The sequence below is a fragment of the Copadichromis virginalis genome, linkage group LG13, assembly GCF_057382275.1.
Source record: "Copadichromis virginalis isolate Kocher_CV1m ecotype Utaka linkage group LG13, C_Virginalis_male_GT1.1, whole genome shotgun sequence".
Classification (NCBI taxonomy): domain Eukaryota; kingdom Metazoa; phylum Chordata; class Actinopteri; order Cichliformes; family Cichlidae; genus Copadichromis; species Copadichromis virginalis.
Window position 1 is genome coordinate 17,485,162 of NC_140630.1, and position 25,876 is coordinate 17,511,037.

General features: G+C 41.7%; 1 protein-coding gene across 2 annotated transcripts in view; it reads left to right on the forward strand.

The window, feature by feature from the left end:
• The window catches only part of LOC146695472 (semaphorin-4G-like), a 28,414-nt gene extending 4,321 nt beyond the window's left edge, over window positions 1-24,093 (forward strand). The window contains exons 2-16 of one of the 2 annotated variants that reach the window (XM_085477662.1): window positions 1,233-1,552; window positions 8,415-8,563; window positions 11,469-11,531; window positions 11,664-11,762; window positions 11,968-12,061; window positions 12,146-12,259; window positions 13,556-13,710; window positions 14,623-14,798; window positions 15,403-15,547; window positions 16,337-16,559; window positions 17,787-17,902; window positions 18,015-18,169; window positions 18,494-18,552; window positions 19,076-21,408; window positions 23,187-24,093. In XM_085477662.1, coding sequence (XP_085333788.1) covers window positions 1,420-1,552; window positions 8,415-8,563; window positions 11,469-11,531; window positions 11,664-11,762; window positions 11,968-12,061; window positions 12,146-12,259; window positions 13,556-13,710; window positions 14,623-14,798; window positions 15,403-15,547; window positions 16,337-16,559; window positions 17,787-17,902; window positions 18,015-18,169; window positions 18,494-18,552; window positions 19,076-20,073 — 2,679 coding nt within the window. In that variant the 5' untranslated portion in view covers window positions 1,233-1,419 and the 3' untranslated portion in view covers window positions 20,074-21,408; window positions 23,187-24,093. The remainder of the gene's footprint in view (window positions 1-1,232; window positions 1,553-8,414; window positions 8,564-11,468; window positions 11,532-11,663; window positions 11,763-11,967; window positions 12,062-12,145; window positions 12,260-13,555; window positions 13,711-14,622; window positions 14,799-15,402; window positions 15,548-16,336; window positions 16,560-17,786; window positions 17,903-18,014; window positions 18,170-18,493; window positions 18,553-19,075; window positions 21,409-23,186) is intronic. The other variant, XM_085477661.1, reaches the window with a different exon arrangement.
• The last annotated feature ends 1,783 nt before the right edge of the window (window positions 24,094-25,876 follow it).

Genomic DNA, 25,876 nt, shown 5'->3' on the forward strand with positions numbered 1-25,876 from the left:
TTGCAAAGCAGCTTGTAGAGACAGAGTTTAAGCCTAATTACACAAAGTCTAATTACCTGTCTGTGTGCGTGTAGGTGTACCTACTGTTAGCCTTGCATTTCGTGTAGTTTCTCTTTTGTCCGCACCTGCATGCTGCTGTGTTCATCTCTAATGTTATGCAACACCGAAGCCAGCTGTTGTCATGGTGTCAGCCTTGAGGGACTGCTGGTACTTTCTGTGAGAGCACACACACGGTTTCTCGTGCTAATGGCTTCACCTTTCTGCCCGTTTCTTGCCGCAGCCTTGTATGTGTGTGTAAATAGATTTGTGTTGTGCATGCCTATGCTCATAATGTAAGGAACAAACAGGCTCCCTGGAGAGTCACCTGTTTGCAGCACTGGAGGCAGGTTTTGATTGAAAAGAAAGCGCTAAAGAGTGTGACTGTTTACATTTGGAATCAGGAAAGCAGTTCAAAAGGTTTTATTCGTGTGATTCTTTTTTAATGAGAAGCGGAGAAAGGGTATAAGTGAAAGAATGGCATTACCATGAAATTGGATAATGCTAGTAATGAGTGTCTGTCAGTGTTTTCTCAGTGCCTGTGTGTGCACTGGCGCTTGGTATAGACACACACATATACACCACCTCCTTCTCCTCTGCTCACCGTCACTCCTTTCCCCCTCTGTAAGAGGGTCTGGCGGAACAACATTGGCATTCATATCACAACACACACATACATATCTTTGAAATGATCATATTTCACAATCTTTCCACTCATGCATTTGACTCCTGTCAGGTATGTCTGCTGTTTTGAACTGGCTTCACACCTCATCGATCTGGATTGCTTCACGTCGCAAGTGTTTGCTCGTTATATCGGCACGTAGCTCTTGTTTGACAGTCGTTGTTTGGTTAATGATATTTTCAGCCCTATGTTTGTATCCAACAGCTGCTGCTCTCACACATCGCACTCTTTGCAACATGTAAAGCCAGACCGGTCTCGCAGGGCAGCATTGATCTGCGAAAGCCTCCAATATTTTACTGAGCAAATCCACTTTGTATCTCTTTCATATCTCTGTCGTCATCCTTGTGAAATCCTTCCACATCAGCTCATCTAATGTGTTTGAACTCTGCTGTTTAACTTTACCGGCTTTTCTTCTTTCTCAACTTCTCTGACTTTTTAAAGGTGTCACATTTTTAATCACAGACCACTGACGCTGTTCGTTTTGTGTGTTTCCTTTCTTTCTCTTTTTTTTCAGGTTCCTTCAGCGTGGCGAACAAGAGGCTGCCTGTTTTCGTCCGAGTGCGTCGGTGTGCTGTTTTGTGCGTGTGTATTTGTGTGCAGGGGTGTATGTGAGTCACAGGGTGAATATGCCAGTGTGAATGCCTGTATATACATATACATCCTGAACGGAGAGTGTTTGTCCCGTGAGGTGCTCGGTGGAGATGCAGCGAGGTGTGTCCTCTGTGGTGCAGCTGCTGCTGTTGCTGGGCTGCTTGTGTGCTGTGGCAACCGGCTACCTGTTCAGGACACCCCTGGACCTGGATGTGACTCCACGTGTCACTGTGCTAAACAGCGGTAAGGACAGACACGAACACGTGTTGCACCTTGCTTTAAAATCATCAGTACCGAAGTTTATTCCAACATTCATTAGTGAACTGTTAGAAGCTGTTTTTTTTTTAACAAATTCAATAATCATGCAGAGTACAGGTTGGAAAATTGAACTTTTGAACTTTGTAACGTGTGGCGCCTGTTTCAACCAGCTGCTGAGACTTGGACAGCCTTCAGGAGAATTCTGGGATGTCGTAATTGACCAGCCCTGTTCAGGTCTAAATGGGGTTGAGGGCAGGGCTCTGACTTTGCCATTATAACACATGACTTTTCTGTGTTTTAAAGCATTCTGTTGTTGTTGTACTTACAGATTTTGGGTCATCTCCTTGTAGCATCACCTCAGGCCTAAGAAATCGCTTGATTTAGTTTTGAATTCGTTGTCCCATAAATTATAGCAAAGCGTCCAGCTTCTGAAATGGCAAGGGAACCCCAAACTGTGACATAGTGATGAGGTATTGGTTCTGGTGTGCAGTGCATTTCTTTTTTCCTGGTTTATGTGCAACTTTTTTTTTTTCTCATCATTATCTCAGAAATATTGCGAAGCAACATTTATCCCGGTTGTCTTTTGAAATCTTTAAGCGTTTTTTTTTTTTTTTTAAGCGTTCCTGCACAGCGTTATTGACACATAAACAAAGAAAGTAGCAAGTAAAGATTTCTGCCCTTTTTTTTTGTTTTGTTTTTACCTCTTTCAGAAATGTACATTGTGTTCTTGGTGTAATCTTTGCAAGACGCCCACTCCCAAGGAGTGTAGCAACACTCCTGGAGTTTCTTCATTTATAGACAGTTTGTGTTATTGTGGACCAGTTTTTAGAAATGAAGAAGTAAGCTTTTAAGAAACTGCTAATCTCTCTAATGCTCCTTTAACTGTCCTGTAAAAAATGTTGTTTAAAGCTACCAGTTTTTCTTAATAAGTGCAGATTTAGTCAGAAATCAAACTTTGTGTGCCCTTATTAATAGGAAAAGTGTTTTCAACAACCCAGCATAGGCTGGATATATAAAATATCCAGTCTTAATAGTAAAGGTGTTTAAGGGCTTTAACTATCTGGTTGAAAAAAAGTTTGATCAGAATCAAAATGCTTTATTAATCCCTAAGGAAGATGTGTTTACAGTTGCTCTAAGACAATAAGAACAGTAACAGACTGAACTAAATTAAATAATACAATCTATTACAAAGTTTAAGAAAAAGGGTGTAACTACTGCTCTGTGTATGATAGAGGAGTCATGCAGGCAGGAATGATATAATAATGGAATTATAATATAAATATATATTTTTGTCTCACTGTGAACACACGTGTTTCCATTTAAAGTAACAAGTTGCTACCATATTGTCAGATTCACCCCCAGCTTATCACTTATCTAATCTCCAAAAATGGCTCGAATGCTCATCTCAAGGCTTTGACTAGGAATTCCTAAACCAATGGGTGATATTTATGGAAGCCTGTTTCCGCCACTACAAAAAAAAAAAAGGATCCATAACTCAAAATTTCAAGTTATTTTCTCGAAATTTCGAGTTACTTTCTCTAAATTTCGGCATATTAACTCGAAATTTCGATTTCTTAACTCAAAATTTTGAGAAAAGTAACTCAAAATTTCGAGTAAGCACTGCCAATCAGTAATCTACGTGAATGATGTCATTTCCTTGTTACCCGGAAGCTGAAGTCCTCAGCTACAAATGCTACAGCTAAGCTACTGGTATTACATCCAGTCGTGAATGCACAGATTGCTGAGTGTTTTCAGCGTGGCTTCACAAATGATGAAATCCCTGTGTTTTTAGCTGAATCACATGGCGTTACTATCAGCAAACGTACTCGCGAAAGCGCCAATTTGTTGGGATCCGTTTTTGAGTGCGCGTTCCTCTGCGCCAAATGCTTCCGGGTAACAAGAAAGCGACTTCATTCACGTAGATTTTTGATTGGCAGAGCTAACTCGAAATTTAGAGAACATAACTCGAAATTTCGATTTATGGATACTAGGTTTTTTGTTTTTATTTAGTGGCAGAAACGAGCTTCCAGAGATATTGCCTTGGCACAGGGGTTCACTTTTGTTATTCATCCTGAACTGATCACCCGTTGTAAAGATGTGAAAATGTACCACTGACTGAGATGTAAATCAGACCACATTTTAATGACTAACTGCTGCAGAAATCCTTGGATTTCCAAGCATTGCACAAACGTTTGAACTGTAGATAAATAGCTGAAGATGACTCATAACTCCGTATTTATTTCGCTCTTTACGTGCAGTCATCAGTCATCTTTTTTTATTAGAAAGCTGCTGATTGTTTTCTAAAAGTAGACTTTTACAAAAAAACTCCTCACTTGTCCCTTTTTCTTTCTCTGCCCCTTTCTCCATCTAGTTTTCTTTCTTCTCTTTCATAGCATTTTATCCCTCATTATCTCCCGAAGCAATGCTTTTCTGTTTCTCTCCACTCGCTCCTCTATACCTCAATGTGTGCACACAGAGTTTAATATACCCTCACTTTCCTCTAACACCTGCTTCTTCTGTTAACCATGAGGATTTATTTTATCCGGCTGTGATTATTATTTACTTACCTCATGAGTGATGGCATGTAGCCTGAGGTGCTGCAGAGACAGAAGCAGATGAGTGTACGGTGTACGTTGGGCTCCCTGCGGAGCATCCAGGGCGCCCGACACCGCCATAGGTAGTTGAGAAGCACCGTAACCATGACAACTGTTGTGGTATTGCACAAGTCGACGGTATAGAGCATTTTTTCCTTTAGTTCACGTATGGCAAAGCGTGCAGTGCCGTCTGATCCCGGACTTTATTTGTCGACGCACAGATGTGTGCAAGAAATTTTCTCACGTTTCCACTTTGAATGGCGCCCACATTTCCTTCTGCTAGAAATACTCATAAAGCAGTATCACTCTTCTTCTTTTTCTAAACAGTTGTACTTCACAAAGCACGTCACCTGCTTACACTCATCCCATGCCCATCTTTTTACAATTCTTGATACGTTTATATCTCACTTTCATCATCAGTTTAATCATCGGTTTGAGCTCACTCAAGCCCACAGGTCCTCCCACACAGCTCACCGCCTCACACTTCTGTCCTCTTCCCCCACCTCTCCTCATCGCTCTGCCTTTACACTTAAGCTCTTTTGCCTGATTTTTCTTCATTAGTTTGTACTTTTTCTGGTTCACTGCCCTCTTTTTCCATTTCTTTATATTGCCTCCACCTCTTTTTTTTTTTTTCTTCGGCGTCCCTCCTACTGATGGGAAGCCTTCGATATGCAAACTTACCTCTAATCCTTTTAATCGCTGTGTTCCCTGGCAACCTAAAGTCAAAGCTACAGAAACCAAAAGGGGCAAGAGAAGTTACACATACATCTACAGTGACTCCCAGTCTCTCATGCTTGGGCTTAAACGTTCCCTTTTTTCTCTTAAGCAAGGTTAAATCATTCAGGTGTGTTTAAAGATAATTAATTTGATGTCTTTCGGCACTCAGACAGTTTGGAGCAGCTGAAAGATTAAAAGCTGGCACCACAGTGAAGGGCCATGGTGCAGAAAACACTAATAAATTGGCAGTACATGTAAATGCACTTTTATTACACCCACTGAGTTAACCTGTTGGGTATTTCGGGAATTTGCCTCCTCTTAGACGCTCGTATTTAGGAATGTTGCACACATTTTATTTGCCTTCTCTCAGCCATAAACACGCCTGAGACTCGGTGTAAGTTTGTATGCAATTCCGTTGCCACGTCACAGTCCAGCGCCTTGATGTTCATAGAGTATGCTGGCGTCCCTGAACACAACGTGCTGTACAATCAGCTGAGATCCCTCCAAGTGTTTGCTGAGTGAATAACAGTATCTGAGTTCGCACCTTTTCTTTCCCTGTAGACTAACTCAAATGTGCCTGTTCTCACCCGATCTTGTAAGCCGAGGCTAACCTGTGACTCGGGATGTTATTTCATTGTAATAAATCCCAGATAAACCCTCCCTCTGCTGCTCTGTTTCCAGTTACCTGGCACGCCTGTCGCACAAGCTTACACACACAGTTCATTGTGTGCCCTAATGCCTGGATTACACGCTTGAAACGTAGGCACTGTCTCTGCAATAACTCATTGTATTTAGTCACAATGAGGTACTAGTATCACATAGGAAAGGTTGTTACTCTGAAAAGACCGTACGGATGATAACCTTTCTCCTCCTGCTGAGAATAGGAGAGAAAAGCAGGCGCCTGATCACCAGCTTGGGATGGCATCTGACTTTTGCTGCTGCTGAAGTGAGCAGAGTGGATTGTGTTTCGCAGCAGCTGATAGGAATCTTAATGACGGCTTACTTTGAGCTAACCATGCAATCTTCAGGGGAAAGTGAATTGGCTGAGGATCCAGGAAGTCTGGCAATTTAAAATTTGTCTCTCGTAGTCAATAGCAGTCATAAAAAGCGGCTCACTTCTACATTTATATGGCTTAATTATTGTGCTGATTGTAAAACCTGCACAGGAACGTCAGATATCTTAATTAGATGTTAAATAAAAAAGGTGCATCACAATGGTAGTCATGTACTTGGGCTCTTTGTTTCCAAGAAGTGTAGGCATGTGCAAGGGTACTCACAGTGGTGTTAGACTACTGATCAACTGCACCATGCAGCAGCGTGAGCAAAACGTCTCCTCGTCAAGATCTAACTAACTGGTGAACTGTTCCTTTAAATACTTCAGAAAGTGAGGTCCCATTTATAAACAAACAAACAAATAAATTAAAAGAATACCTCAAGTATTTCATGAACAAGTCTGTGTGGTAGTTTATGAAAACTGTGACCATGTGTAATCATAATTTGTCTAACATTCATGCTTTAAAATTGATCAGAAAACATCAACGACTGAAAAACAGACAAGAAAAATCTGTTTTGCTTTAGGAAAGACTAATTTTCAACTTCATGCTTTTAACCCTTTACAGCCGATCGGAGCGGGCACGCTCCATTTTGCGTAACTATTTTTAAATCCCGGTAGCTCTGCAACCACGTAAGCTAGCGCAATAATTTTTTTTGCATATGAAACCGGAGGAGTTGTACTTACATCTTATGCCATCAGCTTGTCCTAGGTCACAGTTTCCTTCCACATATAGCTTTGCAAAAACTGCATAAAAATCACTTGCAGCAACAACTCTCAGAGTAAAGATACAATTTAGTATTCAACGAGTGCAAGAAAACCTGCGAATTCTTACATTGATAATACTGGAACCACCAGATTTTTGGGGGTATTTGTTTTAGCAGACCTGGTGATAGGATTGTGTAGTCTGTTGATCCATTGGTTTGCCGCAAGACTTATGAAGTATTCATGGTATTAAAGTGAAAGTATTTGATGTATTTTCTTAAAATTTGTTTTCTGTTCACGGCTATTTTAAGTGTCATTCTGTTTGTGTGTGCTCTAGTGGTTTTTCTTAGTCACAGCTTGGCATAAAACTTCCCGAATAGATAAAGAGTTAACGATCACTAGCTCTAAGATATATACCACAAAACGAATTTCTTTCCACAGGCTATCACTCGATCATTAGATCACTAGATCACTCGCATATTGTCTCTGCTTAAACATTCACCATACCTGCTACACAACCAAAGCCTGATGCATGTCTTGTTGGTTGTATATACCAATATACTGTCAAGTTTAAATCTATATACTGTATCTATAGCAACAAGTTATCCATCCTTCAATTATTCCATAATTTATTCCAACATCTTTGCAGTCTGGACTATGCTGTACATGTTGGTACTGTCTGTGAAGAAGGCAAAGAAGAACATGTAGCCCAATTCCTTGTATTTGTGCACATTCCTGGCTAATAAAGCCGATTCTGATTGCAAAGAAGTTTTTTTTTTCAGCCACGACACCAGCAGATTGAAATTTAACAGTTGTCTCTACCTCACTTTAAAAAAAAAAAAATCAACGTTTTTCAAAGAACTCTCTCAAAAATCAAAGAAGAAGGTCTTCTTACCACTTTGCCCCAGTGTTTGAAAAATCCCACAGCAAAGAAATACATCAAAGAAGATAAAATTCTGTTTCACCTTTTACCTCAGTCAGGTTTGATTGAAAACGCTATCACTCTACAGCTTTTAATATGTCCCGCTGTGATGGCCACGACTTTCTAAAGGCTTTCAGGGACAGTGTGGCTTCATTCATTATTTTTGCTTCAATTTATCACCTAAACATCCAAATGGCACTCAAAATTGCTTGATTTTGACATACAAATTACAGTAATTGGTTCTGAAAATACTTCAGCAGACAATTTTGCCCATTGCTGGGAATTTCAGGATAGGTAACCGTGCACAGAAGATGCCGGAAGGTCGCCGGTTCGATCCCCGGGCTCTCTGTCCTGGTCGTTGTGTCCTTGGGCAAGACACTTTACCCTACCGCCTACTGGTGTTGGCCAGAGGGGCCGATGGCGCGATATGGCAGCCTCGCTTCTGTCAGTCTGCCCCAGGGCAGCTGTGGCTACAACCGTAGCTTGCCTCCACCAGTGTGTGAATGTGAGAGTGAATGAATAGTGGCATTGTAAAGCGCTTTGGGTGCCTTGAAAAGTGCTATATAAATCCAATCCATTATTAATATGTAGGCATACATACACGGTTATGGTTGATATCACCCAGAAAAAAAGGTGGTTAAACCTACCAGTCCTCCAATGGATGGCAAATCCATTCCAAATCCATATTCTTTGTGCCAAACTGCTGTTCATATAATAAAGAGTATGTTTGACCAATTAATGTCTCTAAAGAGTTTTTAAGGTCATTAGGAGCCGTTATACATTTAGAAAAAAAAAAGTAGTGTTAAGGAGTTACAGAAGGCCACAATCATTAACGTCCTCTCTCCTCTACTCTCCTAGGTCTCCAAGGCTGCAGGCATTTCCAGTCGTCTGCAGTCAACTACAGCACCATGTTGCTGGAGGCTGACAGTGAGCGTCTGTACGTCGGGGCCCGTGGGGCCGTATTCGCTCTCAATGCCTCTGACATCTCAGCCAGCTCTGCTCTCACTGTGAGTTTGTTTGTTTGTTTTCCATCTTGCTGCATGTTGTGTGCCTCAGCTGCCACATCCTTACCTCTGCCACAGCCTCATTTGCATTCAACATCGCAGGAACCTTTTGAGGCAACAATATTTCAGTCTGAGGCAAAAACATTCCTCTGTCACTAGTTTTGGTTCTGTATGTGTGTGTCTGTGTGTGTGTGTACTTGTATTATTTTTAACACAATAACTCACAGGACTATCTTGCTGCATAAATTAATACATTAAATAGAAAACGGTGAAGAATCAGCTGCTGGATCATCTCACTTTAAATAGATCCAGAATTTATGGCGATACCACTAGTGTATGTTGACACAGAAATAGTTTCCTAATTCATGCAGTAATTAGCATAACTTATAGATCATTTCTGCGCTGCTTTTTACACTCACAGACTTTAAAACTGTTCCAAATGCAAAATTGTGAATATCAATCTCAACTCTGGGATCTTTCGTTAGACATAAATTGCTATTACAGCCCGAACAAATGGTCTTTTTTGGACAAAGAAGCAAATTCAGATGCTAATTAATATCATGGGCTAATATAACGGTAGGGTTGGTGACTGTAAGACATTTTCCTTTTATTATCAACATCAAATTTGTAATTTTCGTTCTGCTAACCCCATTTTTTGCACCATTAACGACTGAAGTTAATTCATCTGTGAAAAAATATATCTACAGCTTTGTTAAATGGCTATTCAGAATTTTACATGCTCAGCTATGGAGCACCCCGTTGCTTTGCTGCTTTCACAAAATAATGCAATTTTGTTCATATGTTAAGCAGTCTTGAAATATTTAAAAGCAGTAGGAAGCACATACGCTTTCACACAGGTACGGCGGCTGTTGTTCATAAAGAAGGCATCAAATTTTCATCATAGTCTGTTTTGTATTTCTGACAGGGAAGCTGCAGCGAGCGTATCTCCTGCCCTCTGTGAAATTTCGAACATAACTCCGAGACCTGTATTCAATCAAATATTCTTAGCATTACCCCACCAGGACCACTAGAGTTAAAATCAGCACTCTTAAATATTGCCTTCAGTTTGTGTCGACTTTCAGCACTGTGTGCTCTAGAATAAGGTAATTAGTGTTGACTGTCTTCAGTAAGAACTGAAAACCCTGCTCCATATGTCTTTTGCGCATCTAAAAAGGAGTTTACTGTTAATCATTTCATTAAATGTAAAACCTCATTCATCACTGTTGGACATTTGCAGGGTTGGTTAGCGGAGCACGAATATGCGAATATGCACAGGCAGTAGTAATTGCCCGTGGCTAGACACTACTTGGACTTCCTTCATAGGAACTCATCTACATTACAACTTTGGAATTGCTCTTTCCACACAAAGAGGTGACTGACTGGTACGCTATGGAAAAAAATTGAAAAAAGTCAAAATATCAAGGCAACATGATTTAATAGATTTTTCTGCACTGGTGTTGACTTTACTTTGAAAGTGTTCAGGAAACTTGACTCGTCCTCTTCAGCTACTTGTTACTAATACTCCTGTGAGGTCAACAGTAAAATTCAAGCTTCAGCGCCGTGTGTTATACCTTCACAAAACACATAAATTCTTGTTGAGTAAACAGACTCAACTTGAAACCTTTTCCGTGTAATTTTCGACTCCTATTTGGACCATATTTATCTAGCAGGGGTTGTGACACCCTGCATAAACCTGTCTTTATGTTTAGTCCCAGTTGTGAAAGGTGGGAATTTTGCTTCTGAGGCGAATTCGGGAAGTTTTATGCCAACCTCTACACCAGTGCAAAACATAATGTTTCAGCTGACTTTCAGCAGTGTCCTCTTCAGTTTATTTATTCATTTCTTACATATTTATAGAAAATTATAGCAACATAAATGTCTTTGGAAGGTTCATTTATTTTGACAGTGTAAGAGTTAGCATGCTTGTTAACATGTGAAAGATTCCCTCTTTGCAGCTAAGAAGAAACACAAACTAAGCCTTGTGTGTGGGAGTCATAAAATAGTGTGCTCTCACTGCAGGTATCAAACCTGGATAAATGGGAAGGTTGCGTTGGGAAGGGTGTCTGCTGTAAAAAATGAGCCAATCCCTAAAATTTATTGTTAACTTCAGAGGTATAGTGTAATTAGCTGAACAAGAAAATCCATATTTTACAGTGTACAGGGTACTAAATACCCTGGCTTAAATGACTCACCTTTACTGCTGTTTTATAAACCTTGTTTGAGGTGTTATATTGTCTGTGATCTATGCTATTGTGTGTTGTTTTTGATGTATAAAATTGATGAATGTTGTGGCCTTTATGCGGCCCTGGTGGAATATTCCACTATCACCTCAGATGGAATTTTGCCATTGGTGTGAAACCACAAGTGGAAAGTTCCTACTGGTGGAACACCAGTGAAAAAGACTCCTCGATGAGGGCTTGTATGTTGTTTCAAAAGTTTTTTTCTTCAAGTTAAACACAACCATGTTATGAGAAAAAAGGCACTTGAAATTTCATTCAAGCAAAAGTGTGCTTTGGAGTTCTTTGATGTTTTAGCTGCCATGCTACTTTGTTTTCTAGCTTGTGACAACCTGGCATTAAACTGGTTTGCTAATTATCCTAATACAGCAAAAGTTTGTGCTGTAAGGAGTGGCTGCAGTCATGTGCGTGCCACTCCTCTGTCTTGCTGTAAGAATTTACTTTCATTGTTAAAAAACAAACAAACTCGCAGCTGTCTAAGTACACAACAAATTCAGATGATGATGATAACATTCTTAATGCATGCACTGACGAAGCAAAAGTAACGTTATCAGAGTTTATCTGCTGTCATGTCTGTGGCACAGTCCAAAGGGGTTTATGTAGGTTTGTGATATAAAGCCATCCGTTTTTGGGGATCTCTGTCTTACTGTATGTTATCTGGTGTGTTATAGATTGACTGGGAGGCCTCCCCGGAGCAAAAACATCAGTGCCGGCTCAAGGGAAAAGACAATAAGGTAGGCATTTACAGCACTCGTTCTTCCACCCTCAGCCCTTTATTGTTTTGTTTTTTTTGGATATGGGTCTATTTTATGTGTTGATATTAGCTCGCTCTTTGCAATATGTTTTTTTCCATCTTCTTCTTTCAGACCGAGTGTTTTAATCACATCCGCCTTCTCCAGAGGTTCAACTCAACTCATCTCTACACGTGTGGTACTAATGCCTACAGACCCCTCTGTGCATACATAGTATGTACATATATGCATTTTTTTTACAGCAGTGAAAATACAGCATATTTAGAAATTGCATTTTTTGCTTTATAGCCGTGACCTTTACTAAAAAAGAAAGCGTGTGCTTTCTGTTATTTTCCAGTGTTTTGTTTGTAAGTTTTCTGTGATTAAAAGATACCTTTGTGCATGGAGTTTCCATATTCAAATCTTTGTTCCTATACAGGACGTGGAGAGATTTGTGATTTCATCTCAGCCTGAAGAAGGCAGAGACAAATGCCCCTATGGCCCCACAACAGGTTACACTGCCCTCATTATAGGTAAGGCAGTTAAAATAAACCAGTCTCTTCTTGAGTTCCAATAAACAGCTGTATAAGCTGGTAAACTGTTTTTTTTCCTTCCAGACCAGCAGATATACACAGCTTCCCAGTATGAGTTTAGGAGCTTTCCAGATATCCGCCGAAACTCTCCGTCTCCCACGCTGAAGACAGAAGATGCTCCCACACGCTGGCTGAATGGTGAGTTCATTGCAGGATAAAAGCTCCTTTAGTGCGTTTGGGTGGCAGGATGGTGCAAGTGGACAGGGGTCTGAGCAAACAGCCAGCTAACGTCATGTTAAACCTCCACGTGACCTTCTCTGCTGGAATATCCTTGGTGACTCACATACTCCTTCGGCTTCAGTGGATTGGTTATGTAATGGTTAACGTTACGACTGCTACTGATTGAGGTTTGTAGTCCAAGTTTGTAAATTGAACACTTTGGTTCGGGCTCAAATATCTCAGCAATCATCATGAAGTTAGCCTTCATGTCCCTGTCAGGATTAATCATTATGATAATTTATTAAAATTCTTATTAAAATACTTTGTGACAGATGCTCAACATTGCAGTGGTCTTGGACAAGATACCGTACTCCAGTTTATCCCTGATTTGTCTATCAGATTATGCATGTATGATAGTTAAAGTAGAAAAGCACTATATAAGTACTAGTTGGCATTGTGTGCCTGTTAGCATTTAACTTGACACTACATTAGCCGCACAGAGTAATTAGCAAGACTTTAAGGTTTTAAGCTGATCTCACATGCACTGCAGCCCGGAACTTTTCTAGATATTTCCTTGCACAGAGCTGCCTGCTTCAATACAAATGCCACACTCAATTAATCTGACATTAAAAGGTATTTTAACCTGCCAGCTTCCTAGTAGAAAGTCCATGTGCTGTTCACTTGCTGTAATTGTGCCCATGTGAGAAGGTAGGGCAGGTATGTTGTGTGGGTGTTGTTGGTCCCGGCCCCTGCATGCCCTACCTAACTAGTTTTCAGTAGTGATAGCAGAGTTCATACAGTCTCCTTGTTGTGTGCTGCATATCTATGAGAACAATGTTGGTTCAATATCCTGACTTGATTATTCTGACATTGTTTGGAGTTCATAGGTGAAAACTGCCAGGACCAAGATAATCCCAGATGCAGGTCAGAGACCAGGACAGGATTACAGCTGTTACATAGTGTCTTATCGATCAGGGCAGATGTAAGGCAGTGTCTTATGGTGCTTATTCCTTTCAATAATCAATGGGAATCAATGGGTAGTTATAACCTGGTTGGACACACAGGGGAAGTGGGGAGCCGAAGCCAAGGGATCCATAGCAACAGGTTGTTTAGGGTGGCCTCCAGAAGAAGTAATCACCAAGAGACTAGAGTAGCAGAGCCTACAACATGGCGTCGTGGTGGAGTTGAGAACAGAGTTGTGTTCAGTGTTGTGTAATGTTCAAAAGACTTTTGTCACATTTACAATAAGTGCATCTCCTTTTTCCCCCGTTGCAGAGGCAGACTTTGTGGGTTCGGTTCTCGTGAGGGAGAGTGTGGGCAGCAGTACTGGCGATGACGACAAGATCTATTTCTTCTTCACTGAAATAAGCCAGCAACAGACACCAACCTACAGCCACAGCCGGGTGGCACGAGTTGCTCGGGTTTGTAAGGTGAGTGCAGATTGAAAGAGATGCGTGAGATATTTTTCATGTGGGAGTGAAAGATTGTGTCAGGCCAACTTGAGTGAAGGTTTAGCTTATGATAGAAGAGAGGGCTGTAATAGATGAGGGGCTGGATAAAGAATACATTTGGAACAAGGCCTCAGTGTAATTAGAAGAGCAGACTGTGTAGCTGATGAATTGGTTAGAGAGGCAGTGTAAGTCATAGTGAGACGGGTGGATGGCTACAGGTAAGACTATTTAGCATCGTCTGCTGCCTGTATCGATAAAGTTTTAGATTTCCTGCTGCCTGATAAAGTATCAAGAATGACATGAGCCAGCTGTACTGTTCTAACCTTGTTTTCTCCTTTGGCACCTTAAAATTGAGTCAGCTCGCAAGTTCTCTCCTTGAAAGCAGGGCAAAGTATTCATCCTAATAGCAGTGCCTTGTGGCTACATGTGTGACGCTAGCAATTTGCCCCAGGCTGAATACATTTTAAGGTTAAAATCAAAAAGCCAAATGGTGCCATTTTTTGGATTTTCCAAAAGACCCGCAGCCTCGAGTGAAGCTTTTTATATAATGAATGGGTGTTGAGATGTCTCTGTGTACGCGTGGCTGTCACATCCAATTAGAAGCTCACTCCACTGTGAGTGCTTTCAACCTGCTGAGGATAAACACACACGCATACACACAAATCTGTAAATTAGTCTTACCTATGGGAAGCTACAACCTTATTGAATATATCGTTATTGCTTTCCCTTACCATCTGTTGTGCTCATCAGGAGCTTCATATCCTTTCGTGTGCCACCTTGAGTGGTGTTCAGTCTATTTTTCTTTTATCTCACATCAACCCCCCCCCCTCCCCCGTTCTCCCTCCTCCACCCTCTTGTTTTTCTCCTTCCTCCTCACCTGTCATCCTACAGGAAGACCGCGGAGGCCATTTAACTCTCCAGAAACGGTGGACGTCCTTCCTCAAGACTCGGTTGACTTGTTCTCTTCCCGAGTATGATTTCCACTTCAACATGCTGCGCAGCGTGTTCGCTCTGCCTGGCCAAACGCCGCAGGACATGCTTTTCTACGGCATCTTTGGCCCTGAGTGGTGAGTGCGAATTTGTATGTTGCCAAGATGGCTGATCGACAGGGTCTTTGAGGATGCAAATGCAAATGAGTGAGATGGAGATGAAAGGCAGCAATCGATGCGCTGAGACAATCAAAGACGACGTGAAGGGACAGGATGAAAGACAGAAGGAATTTCTTTATCCAGGCGGTGTGAAAAGAAGCTGATTGCAGAAGTTTAACAGCAGTTTAAGGGAAGAGTTGTACTCAAAATTTAACAAGTGACACTAAATCTATTTGTAATACTGCACATGGTTGGGATACTGCTCCTCACCGGCTCTCCTTTCTCTTACCTCAGGTCCGACTACACTTCTCTAAAACCACTTACTTCTCTCCTCCTTCTCTTTTATTCGTCCCAGACAGATATAACTTTTAATCAGCTTCATACCATCTCTTTCAGCGTTCGTCTCCCCCTCCCTCCCTGCCCCACGCTTTCATCCCATTTATCTTTTTCTATCATTTCATCGAGGTGACTCACTGATCTACTGTACTTCTACTGCTGTCACTATGGAAACCCTGGGTTTACTGCTGTTATTGTTCGCGGCTCGCGCTCTGGTCTTTCTCATTGTGTGAGTTGATGTCTTTAGGAAAAACGTGAAGGCGTCTGCAGTGTGTCGGTTCACTCTGTCTGAAGTCCAAGAAGCCTTTCAAGGACCTTACATGGAGAACCAGGACTCTGGTTCTAAGTGGAAGGAATACACTGGAAAGATCCCTGACCCGCGACCTGGAACGGTAAATGCACACACTGGCCAATGAATCCCTTAAACATACTATGCAGCACACAAATAACGTCTCCCTAAGAGAGAGCAGATGAAACCGATGCAAAGCGAAGATTCATAAAGAGAGGACAGGAATAGATGAAGGGAAAATAATTGAGAAAATGAGTGGCGGCCTCAAGGATGAAGCTCAAAACACAACCAGCTTATGTCACTGAAAACCATTTCCATGGCGATTAACTGAAGCTCGCAGCTTGGGTGACAATGGCTTAGTGCAGCAGCCGGGGCCGTGTCATAGTTAGCAGGAGCAGACATCATCCACTGCAGTGTCACTTCAACACTTTGTGGGACTTAATTTTAACTTTGCTATTAAATGGAAAGGAGAAACGGTCAAGCGTTTTAACTTGGGAGCGTGAAAGCCTCTTAGAAGAGTTGGCTGAAATGATTTGAAAGGAACAAAGAGAGGAGGAAAGTCGTTCCCTTAGTCAGGTACAGAGGAAGCTGACTCACCCGCATGTCAGCACAAGCCAGCTGCTGAACCCATGCAGGCTCATTGTAGTCAAAGTAAAAAAAGTCAAATTTTCCCCAGACACAGTGTTTCACATTCTCACATTTTCGTCTTGATCCCGATTTTCCCACTAAACCATCGCTAAGCTCTCTGACACCCTCTCTGCCTTCCAGTGTTGGCCTCTATTACAAATAAGTCAAAAATACCGCTGTTCCCTACAGCCCACATCATGCCTTCCTACTTGCTCATCATCTCTTCTCTTGTTGTGCTCTTTGTCTGTCTCTTATTTTCCTGCAGTGTATAACTGATGCTCTGAGGGCCAGGAACATGAACTTCTCCACTTCCCTGCCTGATGATGTTCTGAATTTTGTCAGGAGGCATCCTCTGATGTCCAAGCAGGTCGAGCCTAAGGACCGACGCCCCCTTTTGTTTAGGAGGACCACAGACTACACACACATGGGTGTGCACACGGCCCAGGGATTAGATGGAAAAACTTACCATGTATTGTACATGGGCACAGGTGTGTATAAATTCAGATCAGGTATTAACTGCAGCCAGTTAATAATTGTTTTTTCTGAATTGTTGTTGTTTCTAAATGTGTGATAACTTAAGCTTAGCTTGGTGTAAAAACTGAAAACACAAAGCTTTCCTTGTTCCAGAGGTGATGAGGTCCTTGTGGCTTACAGGGAGGTTCAAGACCCTTGCTGTCACTGGAACCAGTCCACCTACATATAATTTTAGACTTCCTGTAGTTCTTGTTCAACCAGCTTTTCATTTGTTTCACAAGAAACAAGCAAAAATAACAAGTCATCCTGTCAGTGGCTTTTCAAGCACTGAGCAAGCAGCTCATATGGGAAATATAAGCAACATTTGAGTGGAAGGAAAAAAAAAAAGCACTTAGATCTGTACTCAGCGGCTTTAAGGTTGAGCAGTGATTCTTGAACACAGTCTTGTGTCATCCTGGTCCACTGCCAACTTGATGTTGCAATTCTACTTGCATGTAACTACATTGTTTCAGTTTGCGAAACATTCTGACGTGGTCAAAAGTCCTTCTCCTGCCTCTCCCTAGCACAATGCTAGCACACTACAGCAAATTAATTTTATCTGTTCATTTTTATTTTTTTTTAGCCTTTTAGACATTAAAAACCGTATTACAGCACATAATTTTTATGCTGATGTTAATGCCAGAAGATGTTTTGAATGCTGATGCTCTTGATTCAGCAGAGCACTGACAACTGTCACCAGCTGTGCATGGCCACACTGAGCGAACCAGCTCTGTAGCTTTACATGGTCTTCCATTTCTTCGCTGAGTTGCTTTGGTTTCTAAATTACTCCACTTTGTAATAACTACTTATAGCTGATCATGGAATATCTAGGGGTAAATACATTTCACACACTGATTGTAAAGACAGACTGCATGGCTAGCTGCTTAATTTTTAATACCTGCAGCAATGGGACTCAAAACACTTGAATTCAAAGATTAAGAGCCTGTGTGACCAAATATTTTTGTCCAAAATGATTTTATTTACCCGTAGTCTAGCACTTATTAATGTATGTAAAAGGAAAGAACTATCTTCAGTGTTTGCAATACCAAATGGTGAAATACATATTAATCAATGGATAAATAATAATTCAACCTATAACCCAGTGTCTGATAGGCATGCACGTTTCATTCAGCTTGTATTACAGTGTGTTTTGTGTTATGTATAGTGCTTTATTTCTAATGATTCCCCTTTGTGTCACCCAGATGAAGGCTGGTTACACAAAGCTGTAGACATCAAAGGTCAGCTGCACATTATTGAGGAGCTTCAGCTGTTTGAAGAGCCACAGCCTGTTAACAATCTACTGATATCTGACAAACAGGTAGTGACCGATGCACAGACAGCCACATTTATTAGATCCAATTTCTGCTTTAAACAAAGCCATCTGTGTCCTATGTGTCCTATACAATATATGACTCTTGTTTCTCCCTCAGTGGAGTGTGTACGTGGGCTCTCCATCAGGCGTGGTTCAGCTGCCACTCTCTAGCTGTGGTAGATACACTTCCTGCTATGATTGCATCTTTGCCAGGGACCCGCACTGTGCCTGGAACGGAGCAGAGTGTGTGGACGTCATGATGCAAGCAGACAGGTCAGTTTGAAAGGTTGTGTGTGTGGTTAGATCAGGTGATTAAAGTGCCCTTTTGTACGTTTGATTTGAGTAAAGTTAAAGTATCAGCGTGCCCTGTCACACTGTCACGCTGTTGTGTAATTCAGTGCTGGCAGACAGCAGATGGTTGTGATTGTAAACATAGCATAGCCTGTGTACTTTAGGTGTCCTGATTATTCAGGAAAGATACGCTTCCTCTCTAGAAAGCAGATATCGAAGCAATAAATAGCTGACATTCTTATGTTAAGGTGCCTGTTTATTCCTTGTACTGATGTACCTATTGTTATGATTTATCTCTCTTCACAGATCCACATTAATCCAGGATATCCAGCATGGCACCAAGGGATGTGAGAACACGCAAGGCGGTACGCAGAAATCTCATCTGCTCCTCAGTGCTGCTGTTCCAAAAAAAAACGAAAAAAAAAACGTAACGCTTAAAAGGGAGATTAAAAATAGAGAACGCATGGAAGGACTCGAAAGATGCATAGTTGTCATCAGATGGCATGAAGGCCTCTTTGAAAGTTGATTATGCGCACTGTGTTGGCAAAATCCTCTCCTCCCTTCTTTAATCACATTTTTGCCATCTCTGGAGAGAAATCTGTTTGATATTCAAGGCAGGCGAAGTCCTTCTCTCACTCCTCAATTTCAATCTGATAAAGTGTAGCTTCTTCTACCCCCCTCACTCCCTCGCTCATTGTAAGGTAATGTGAGGGCAGGAATTAAAAGATTTGTAATTGGAGTTCATGCCTCAATAACTTTGGATGGCCTTTGATAAATGCAGTAGATGTAAAACAATGAACATATATATAAAACGTGTCTGTGGCTGATTTGTGGGTTTTCTTATGAAATCTGTGTTTCAGCACATGTGGGCTTGCTTGTGTTTTTCAGATGTTGTTCACCGGAACCGCTCGGTGCGGGTCGGTGATGACGTGCTGCTGCAGTGCGAGCTCAGCTCCAATCTGGCGACGCCCCTCTGGATGCTGGACGGCAGACAGGTGCAGGGGTACGACCTCAACTCTGGTTTTAGAACCGGCACAGATGGCCTGCTGATCATCAATGCCCGGCAGGACCAAAGTGGCTTGTACACCTGCTACGGCGTTGAAAACAGTGTAAAGGTTGCAATAGTTACCTACAATGTCACCATCCAGTTGGACCTGCACCCTCTACCGCCTGTTGATCCAACTCATAGCTCTACCACCGTCAGAGGCCCCAGTGAGCATCCCCAGACAGAGAGGGGCAAGCCACCACTGCTGAGCCCTCTTCTCCCACACTCAGATCTGCTTTCCCCCAGGAACATGAAGGCCATCTACCTCTCCCTCATCACTATCCTCGGAGGCCTGTGCGTGGTTCTCACAGTGGTTCTTATCTATGTGGGCTTCTGTTTGCGAGTAGGCCAAAGAGGAAAGTACTCAATACGGGCTGCGGCTGCGGCCCACCAGAGTGGTAAGAAGCACCACAGGAACAGGAAACAGCACAGAAACTCCACCACCATGGAGCTGAAGACCATCTCGAGTCACTGTAATGGCAACGGCATTTGTAACGGAGGTTCAAATATGCATAACGGCAACATCCAGGACGGAGGCTTACTACAGATTGTCCCTGGCGAGGGTCACACTTCACCCAGTAATGAACCTCCTCCCCCAGCACCGCCTCTCCCCCCCACACCTCAACTTACCTCGCCGGGGTGTGACTTTTCCAACGGGCTGTCGGCAACACTGCCTAGTGTCCTGAGGAGGATACATGGGAACAGCTATGTGCTCCTGAGACAGAGCGACTCTGAAAATATGTCACCACCTGGTTATTCCTTTGCTGAGGAGCTCAACAAGATCTTAGAGAAGAGGAAACACACTCAGCTGCTGCCCAGGCCGGATGAGAGCTCTGTGTAGACAGATGTAGCTTCCCCTATAATGGGCGTACTGCTAAGTGTTCTTAGCTGGTGCCTGTCACGTGACTCATTATTGTTGTGGTCTAAAGCAGTGAAAGGGTCAGAAATGAGACATTCCTATTTTTGAACTGCTTGTCAAACTGAATTCCCCAATTTCCCAATGCGCGACAAATGAGAAGATAAATTCCAGTGAAGGGGCCGAGCATGAAACAACAAAAAAGAGCAATCTACCTCACCTCAAAACTGCCCATAAGAACAAGTGCAGTCAGTCCCCAGTCTGATCTGAGTGTCATGTCTGAGCCCTCTGATCCACAGAGCACAAAGCGGGATGCACAGGCTCCACCAACAAGTCAAATTGAGCCACACTGGAATATGAATACATGTGAAGAGTCGATTCAGACCGGAGGGCAGCTAGCCAGAGTTCGTTTGAGCACAGATGGCCTATGCATTTTTAAAAACATGAAGGGAGAGAGGGGAGGGAACGTGGTGCGCAATGTTTTTGCTTTTAACTAATTGCAATAACCAACACAATATTTTACAGTAATATAGGACTGGATGGCACATAACATTTACACCAGCCATCAATTGGTGAACTAATCATTATTTAATATTAACCCTGCTTAACTAAGTATTTCTTTATTTACTGATTTATATAATTACTAAACACGTAATGCACCACTTTTAGTAGATAATTATCATATTAATCATTTATATGTATTGTTTAAATTGCAGAAAAATTTATTTGTGTTAATTTGTTGATAATCCAGGTGATGCTGTTAATGCATCATAAATGGTTAAAACATGAAGCAGTGTGTTAGCCTTTAATACTCCAGTTTAATTAATATCTACTAATTCCTTCAAGTAGCCATTAGAGTCCACATTACATGCAAAATTCATGAGGGATTAAACTTATTAAACCCTTAGATGAAAATGTATTAAATAGTGATTATTTCACCAAGTACTGATGGACATCCCAAGATAATATGTGACAGTATTATAATTATTTTAGTGCACTTTAAATGCTAGTAATTTTAAAGTCATTGTTATTAACTCTGCAACCAGCCAGCCAGAGGAAGTTTTTTTTTCTTTCCCCCCCTTGTCAGTGTGATGAGTTGCAACTGTGCAGACCTCAGCTGTGTCTGCTGGACCTTCTCTGACACAGTGGGTCAGGAGAAAAACACTGACTGAGCCTGAATCCACCGCTGAGTGACACCCTGCATGAGACCGTCACACAGAATGACAGACTGCGGGAAACAGAGTTCGCCAAGAGCGTTCCAAGGTTAATCGTCTTTATATTGCACTGATACATCTTCTACACAGGCTGTTAGCCAAACAGGTACTTAAGGCTATGGACCAGAGAGATAAACACCCCTCATTCTTTATATTTTGTTTTCAAGGAGCCAGACTTTGTTGTAATTGTTTATAAGTGGTTTTTGAGGAATAGTTATGAAGGTCTTCAAAGTTTTTCTTTGGGCATTGGCTGCTTTTTTCACTCTTTCAGTCCAGTCCTTATACATTTTCAAAGGAATGCTTTTATGTTTGGTTCGTCCCTTGAATTTGGTGTCTCTTTATCATTTATAGGTCACTGTTGTCTACACATAACAGATAACTTAGTAAAAACACATTTGTCTCCATTTCTTTACTTGAATCTATGAAAAATGCCAAAACACACAGCTGACAGGTGTAAATAGTAATTTTACACCAGCAAGGTAATTCCCAAAGAGCTATTAGCCAAAAGCTTGGTGTGCAATGTGTGCCAGGAAGGGGCACAGTGAGGCTGAGGTATACCAAAGTACGCAAGATCTGGACTGGAAATCAGTACCAACAGATTTAAAATCTTTGGTTCAGATCATTGTCAATATGTATAGAGGAGGTCAGAACAGAGGCAGTGTCTACAGCCATCTGTAAAACACCGTGGAGTGGAGGCTATGTCATGGCTTGGGGTTGCATTTCAACCCTGGTGTTGGCAAGTTATGAAGGCAGAAAAGTGCCATCAGATTTTGACCCAAAATCCAACAAAAAGGTTTGAATTTTTTTCCAAAGACCTGGAAAACTATTCTTGAAGACAACTTAAGAAAATTACAGGAAAGTTTGGCTAAGATAGTTCAGGCTTGTCTGAGAATCATGGTGGTAACACCAAATATTGACCTTCAAGCTCACTCATTGTGCAAACTCTGTTTTTGCCCTATATACTTCATTTTCATGGATTTTTGAATGTTTCAATAAACCGCTGCACCCATTTCCCTAGCAAAGTTTAAAGAAATGAGGTCTGGCTCAGGACTTTTGCACAGTAGTGGACACACAGTTTCTACCCACCTGTATGCTCTAACAGCGTATCAATTAGATCAGCTTGGTTATTAATAATTTGTGCAGGAATGTAAACTCACAGATTTCCGATTGAAAACATATGCTGTAAACTCATTCACAGCTGCATTGTCTTATCTCGAACAAATTACACTCTGACAGAATAATTCATTTATGGGAATAACCCAGCCATGCAGGAAATTAAAACAAATTTCTCTTGCATCAATGATTAATGTTTAGGCTGATTTGGCCATTATGTTGCTCAGTCTCACTCTTAGTCCTTTTTATTTTCCTAATCCATCTTCTTTTGCTGCATCTTCAGCTCCCATGCCTGAGCACAGTATTAATTAAACAGTCTACTTATGACGAGGATGGAGAAACTGAGTGAGAAGTCTCCCTGGACATTTACATTATGTAACACTCTCAGGTTTCTAATTATTTTTCTCATACCCGCGGGCATGGGGTGTGGTTTTCCATTTAATTGCTGTACGTCAAGAGTAGAAAAGCAAAAATAACTCGAGTGTAAACAACATCATGATAAACACGAGTGACGAACATGTAAAGTCGTACGTGGGATTGAACCTAACACGGCTGTGATGTCAGGACGCCAGCGTAGCTGTGGCTTGAGCTCGGCTTTCCAGTCAGCTTAGCTTGAACACTTCACACATTAAAAGCCTTCATTAAAACCATTTGACCTCGATTCAAAGCACAACACCAGGTGAACACAACTACAGGGGTTTGATGTGATTTGCAGTTTTATTCGCTGCAGTGGAAACGCTGAATGTTTTTTGCCTTCTCTCTCGTTTGTAGGTGTGATGAGCGCAGGTCAGTTTGAAGCCCACTTAATTTCATTCCCGAGGATACCATCTCTCAACCAGTGTCAGATGGCAAAACTGGCTGCAAAGATATTCTTTAATGAGCACTGAAATCAAATTTTCTGTCGTTAGTGGACAGTGGCGCCTGAAGCGAGGCTGGATAAGGGCTACAGCATAAGAGTCTCTGCCCCAGCAGCAACAACTGGAAAGGAAATTGTTGGCTCCCGTGTCTTACCGAGCAGCATTTCTTCTTCAGAAAGCAGCTGCGTGTGTGTTTATGTGTGCGCAGAGTGCCCTTCCCTCCGTTTCATGTAATAACCTTTTTTCCCCTCACTTGCTGCATGAATTGTTTCAACACTGTTTCTCTTTAAGTAAAGGACAAAGAAAACTCATTTTACTATTAATCGAAAGTGCCAAGTTTGTTGTTTTGTGCGCCTATTTTATCCCTCAAAGAAGCTGCATATTTATTTTGTAATTTTGTACATTGTATGTTTTGGAATTTACTGTCGATGTTTTGTGTCAAAGTGCCACTTGTTAAACAAAAGCCTAACAAAAAGGAGGATCACACTTTGCCTGTGTTGCACAAAATGTAATAAATAGAAGCACGGTAGACAAACAAAAAGCATGCAGAAGCCGTACCAGCACCACAGAAGTGAGTATTTATAACCTACTAAGGGAAATGAAAATACACCAAATTATATATAAACCTCACAATATTCCTAATGTCTTAATGAGGGATCGTTAAGCTTTTTTTGTCACTGTAATTGTTTTGTTCTCTGTTTGCATGCTTGTGCACACAGCAAATCCAATTCTTTTATTAAGCTAACACAAAGAATTAAAAGGGAAGTGGGTTCCTTCACATTTCAGTCATGATGAATTTGAATAAAACTTTCTACTTCAAAGACTTCTTCATTTTTGATTTTGCAGATACAAAGGTAGATGAAAGAAATCCTATCCTTGTCAAAGCTTTTTTTTTATATGTAAGAGGAGAGAGAGAGCGAACTATGTAAGCCTGCAAATATTGCCAGTGAAGCATCTGCTTTGTAACTGGAAGCAGGCCTGAGTTCCTGCAGCAAGCGCAGACTGGTACGGAAAATTTTGCTGTGAGGTTGATACCCGAGGACTGGTTCGGAGCCAGCAGGAGAGTGCCGTTGATCAAAACCAACTGCATAATGTCCGTCCTGTGTCCTGCAAAGGCATTAAAAGACAACGTCCAATGTTGGAGCTTGTATTGACGAGCTGCAGGCCTTACATTCATGATGCACCTTTTGAATTTACTCAATCGGAAATGCCACAGTGCAGAACTACCCTCCTCCCCTCCCAAACAGATTTCTCCATCATCCATAAGACCTTTTCCTTCATTTCTGGGATTGAGAGGACAACACCCAGTTTTCACACAATGCATTTATTGTAACACATAACTAACAGCAAAACAAGACGCCCATAAATAGGACAGCCGTGTCGTACGCTCACACAAACACACCCATGGAGGATTTGTAAGAGTGCCAGGTACCTGCAGTGTGTACAGCTTGATGTGTGATTAACAAACTGTCATGGTTAGTGTGTTACTTGCGTAGTGCTATCGTGGATAATCAGTGTCAACAGGAGGAGCCTGTTCTCTCAAGTGGCACATTGGAATGAGTAGTGTAAAATTTACAGGTTAATTTCAAAGGGCCCGCTCTGAAATGTGGATATCACAAAGCGGTTTTATGTTAAACGACAGAAGTGCAGGCTTAGTGCAGCTTTTTGTGTTTGACGGAATTTACACATTATCAAGACTCCCACATGGAGACATTTAGGATAAAGGGCTGCACCAAAAGGAGCAGGAAAAAATGTGGTAATTTCATCATACCTTTCTCGGTTTTATCTTCTCTACTAGCATCTAGAGAAGACTGCTTTGATAGACAGTGTGATGGGCGCAAGCCATTACTTTTCTAGACTACACACTTTGAAGCCTAAACATTAGTGTTTTGGCTGATGTCATGCCGTGTAAACTAAAAGTTACCTTTACTGGAAAAGAGTAGTACAAATTATAATGGTTATAATGACAGAAAATTCTCAGTTAGTCCAGTTAGCAGCATGTTACAATGTTTGGCACTTTAGAAGCCACCATTCTTGTCTTTTGAAATAAACAAATGTGTGTATATCTATCTATCTGTAAAATGGTAAATGGCCTGTATTTATATAGCGCTTTACTAGTCCCTAAGGACCCCAAAGCGCTTTACATATCCAGTCATCCACCCATTCACACACACATTCACACACTGGTGATGGCAAGCTACATTGTAGCCACAGCCACCCTGGGGCGCACTGACAGAGGCAAGGCTGCCGGACACTGGCGCCACCAGGCCCTCTGACCACCACCAGTAGGCAACGGGTGAAGTTGCCTATATTTGAAGGAGAGGCTTATCTACGGTGGCCCTGAGAGGCCAAACGGACTGCAACTTAAGAAAACACCAGCAATAAGAAAAACGCTGCAAAAGCACACAAAACACAACGGAAACAGGAAAAACGAAAACAGAAGTAGGAAAAAAAACACAAGGGAAGTGTTTCTGGGGAGACAATAACCCGACGGACCAGTTGCAGGAACCTACAAGATGGTAGGCGTGTTTTATCATGATTCATATGCTACTGGTGACGGATTTTTAGGCTAATAGTTAGGCTAGCACATTTACCGCTCATCTT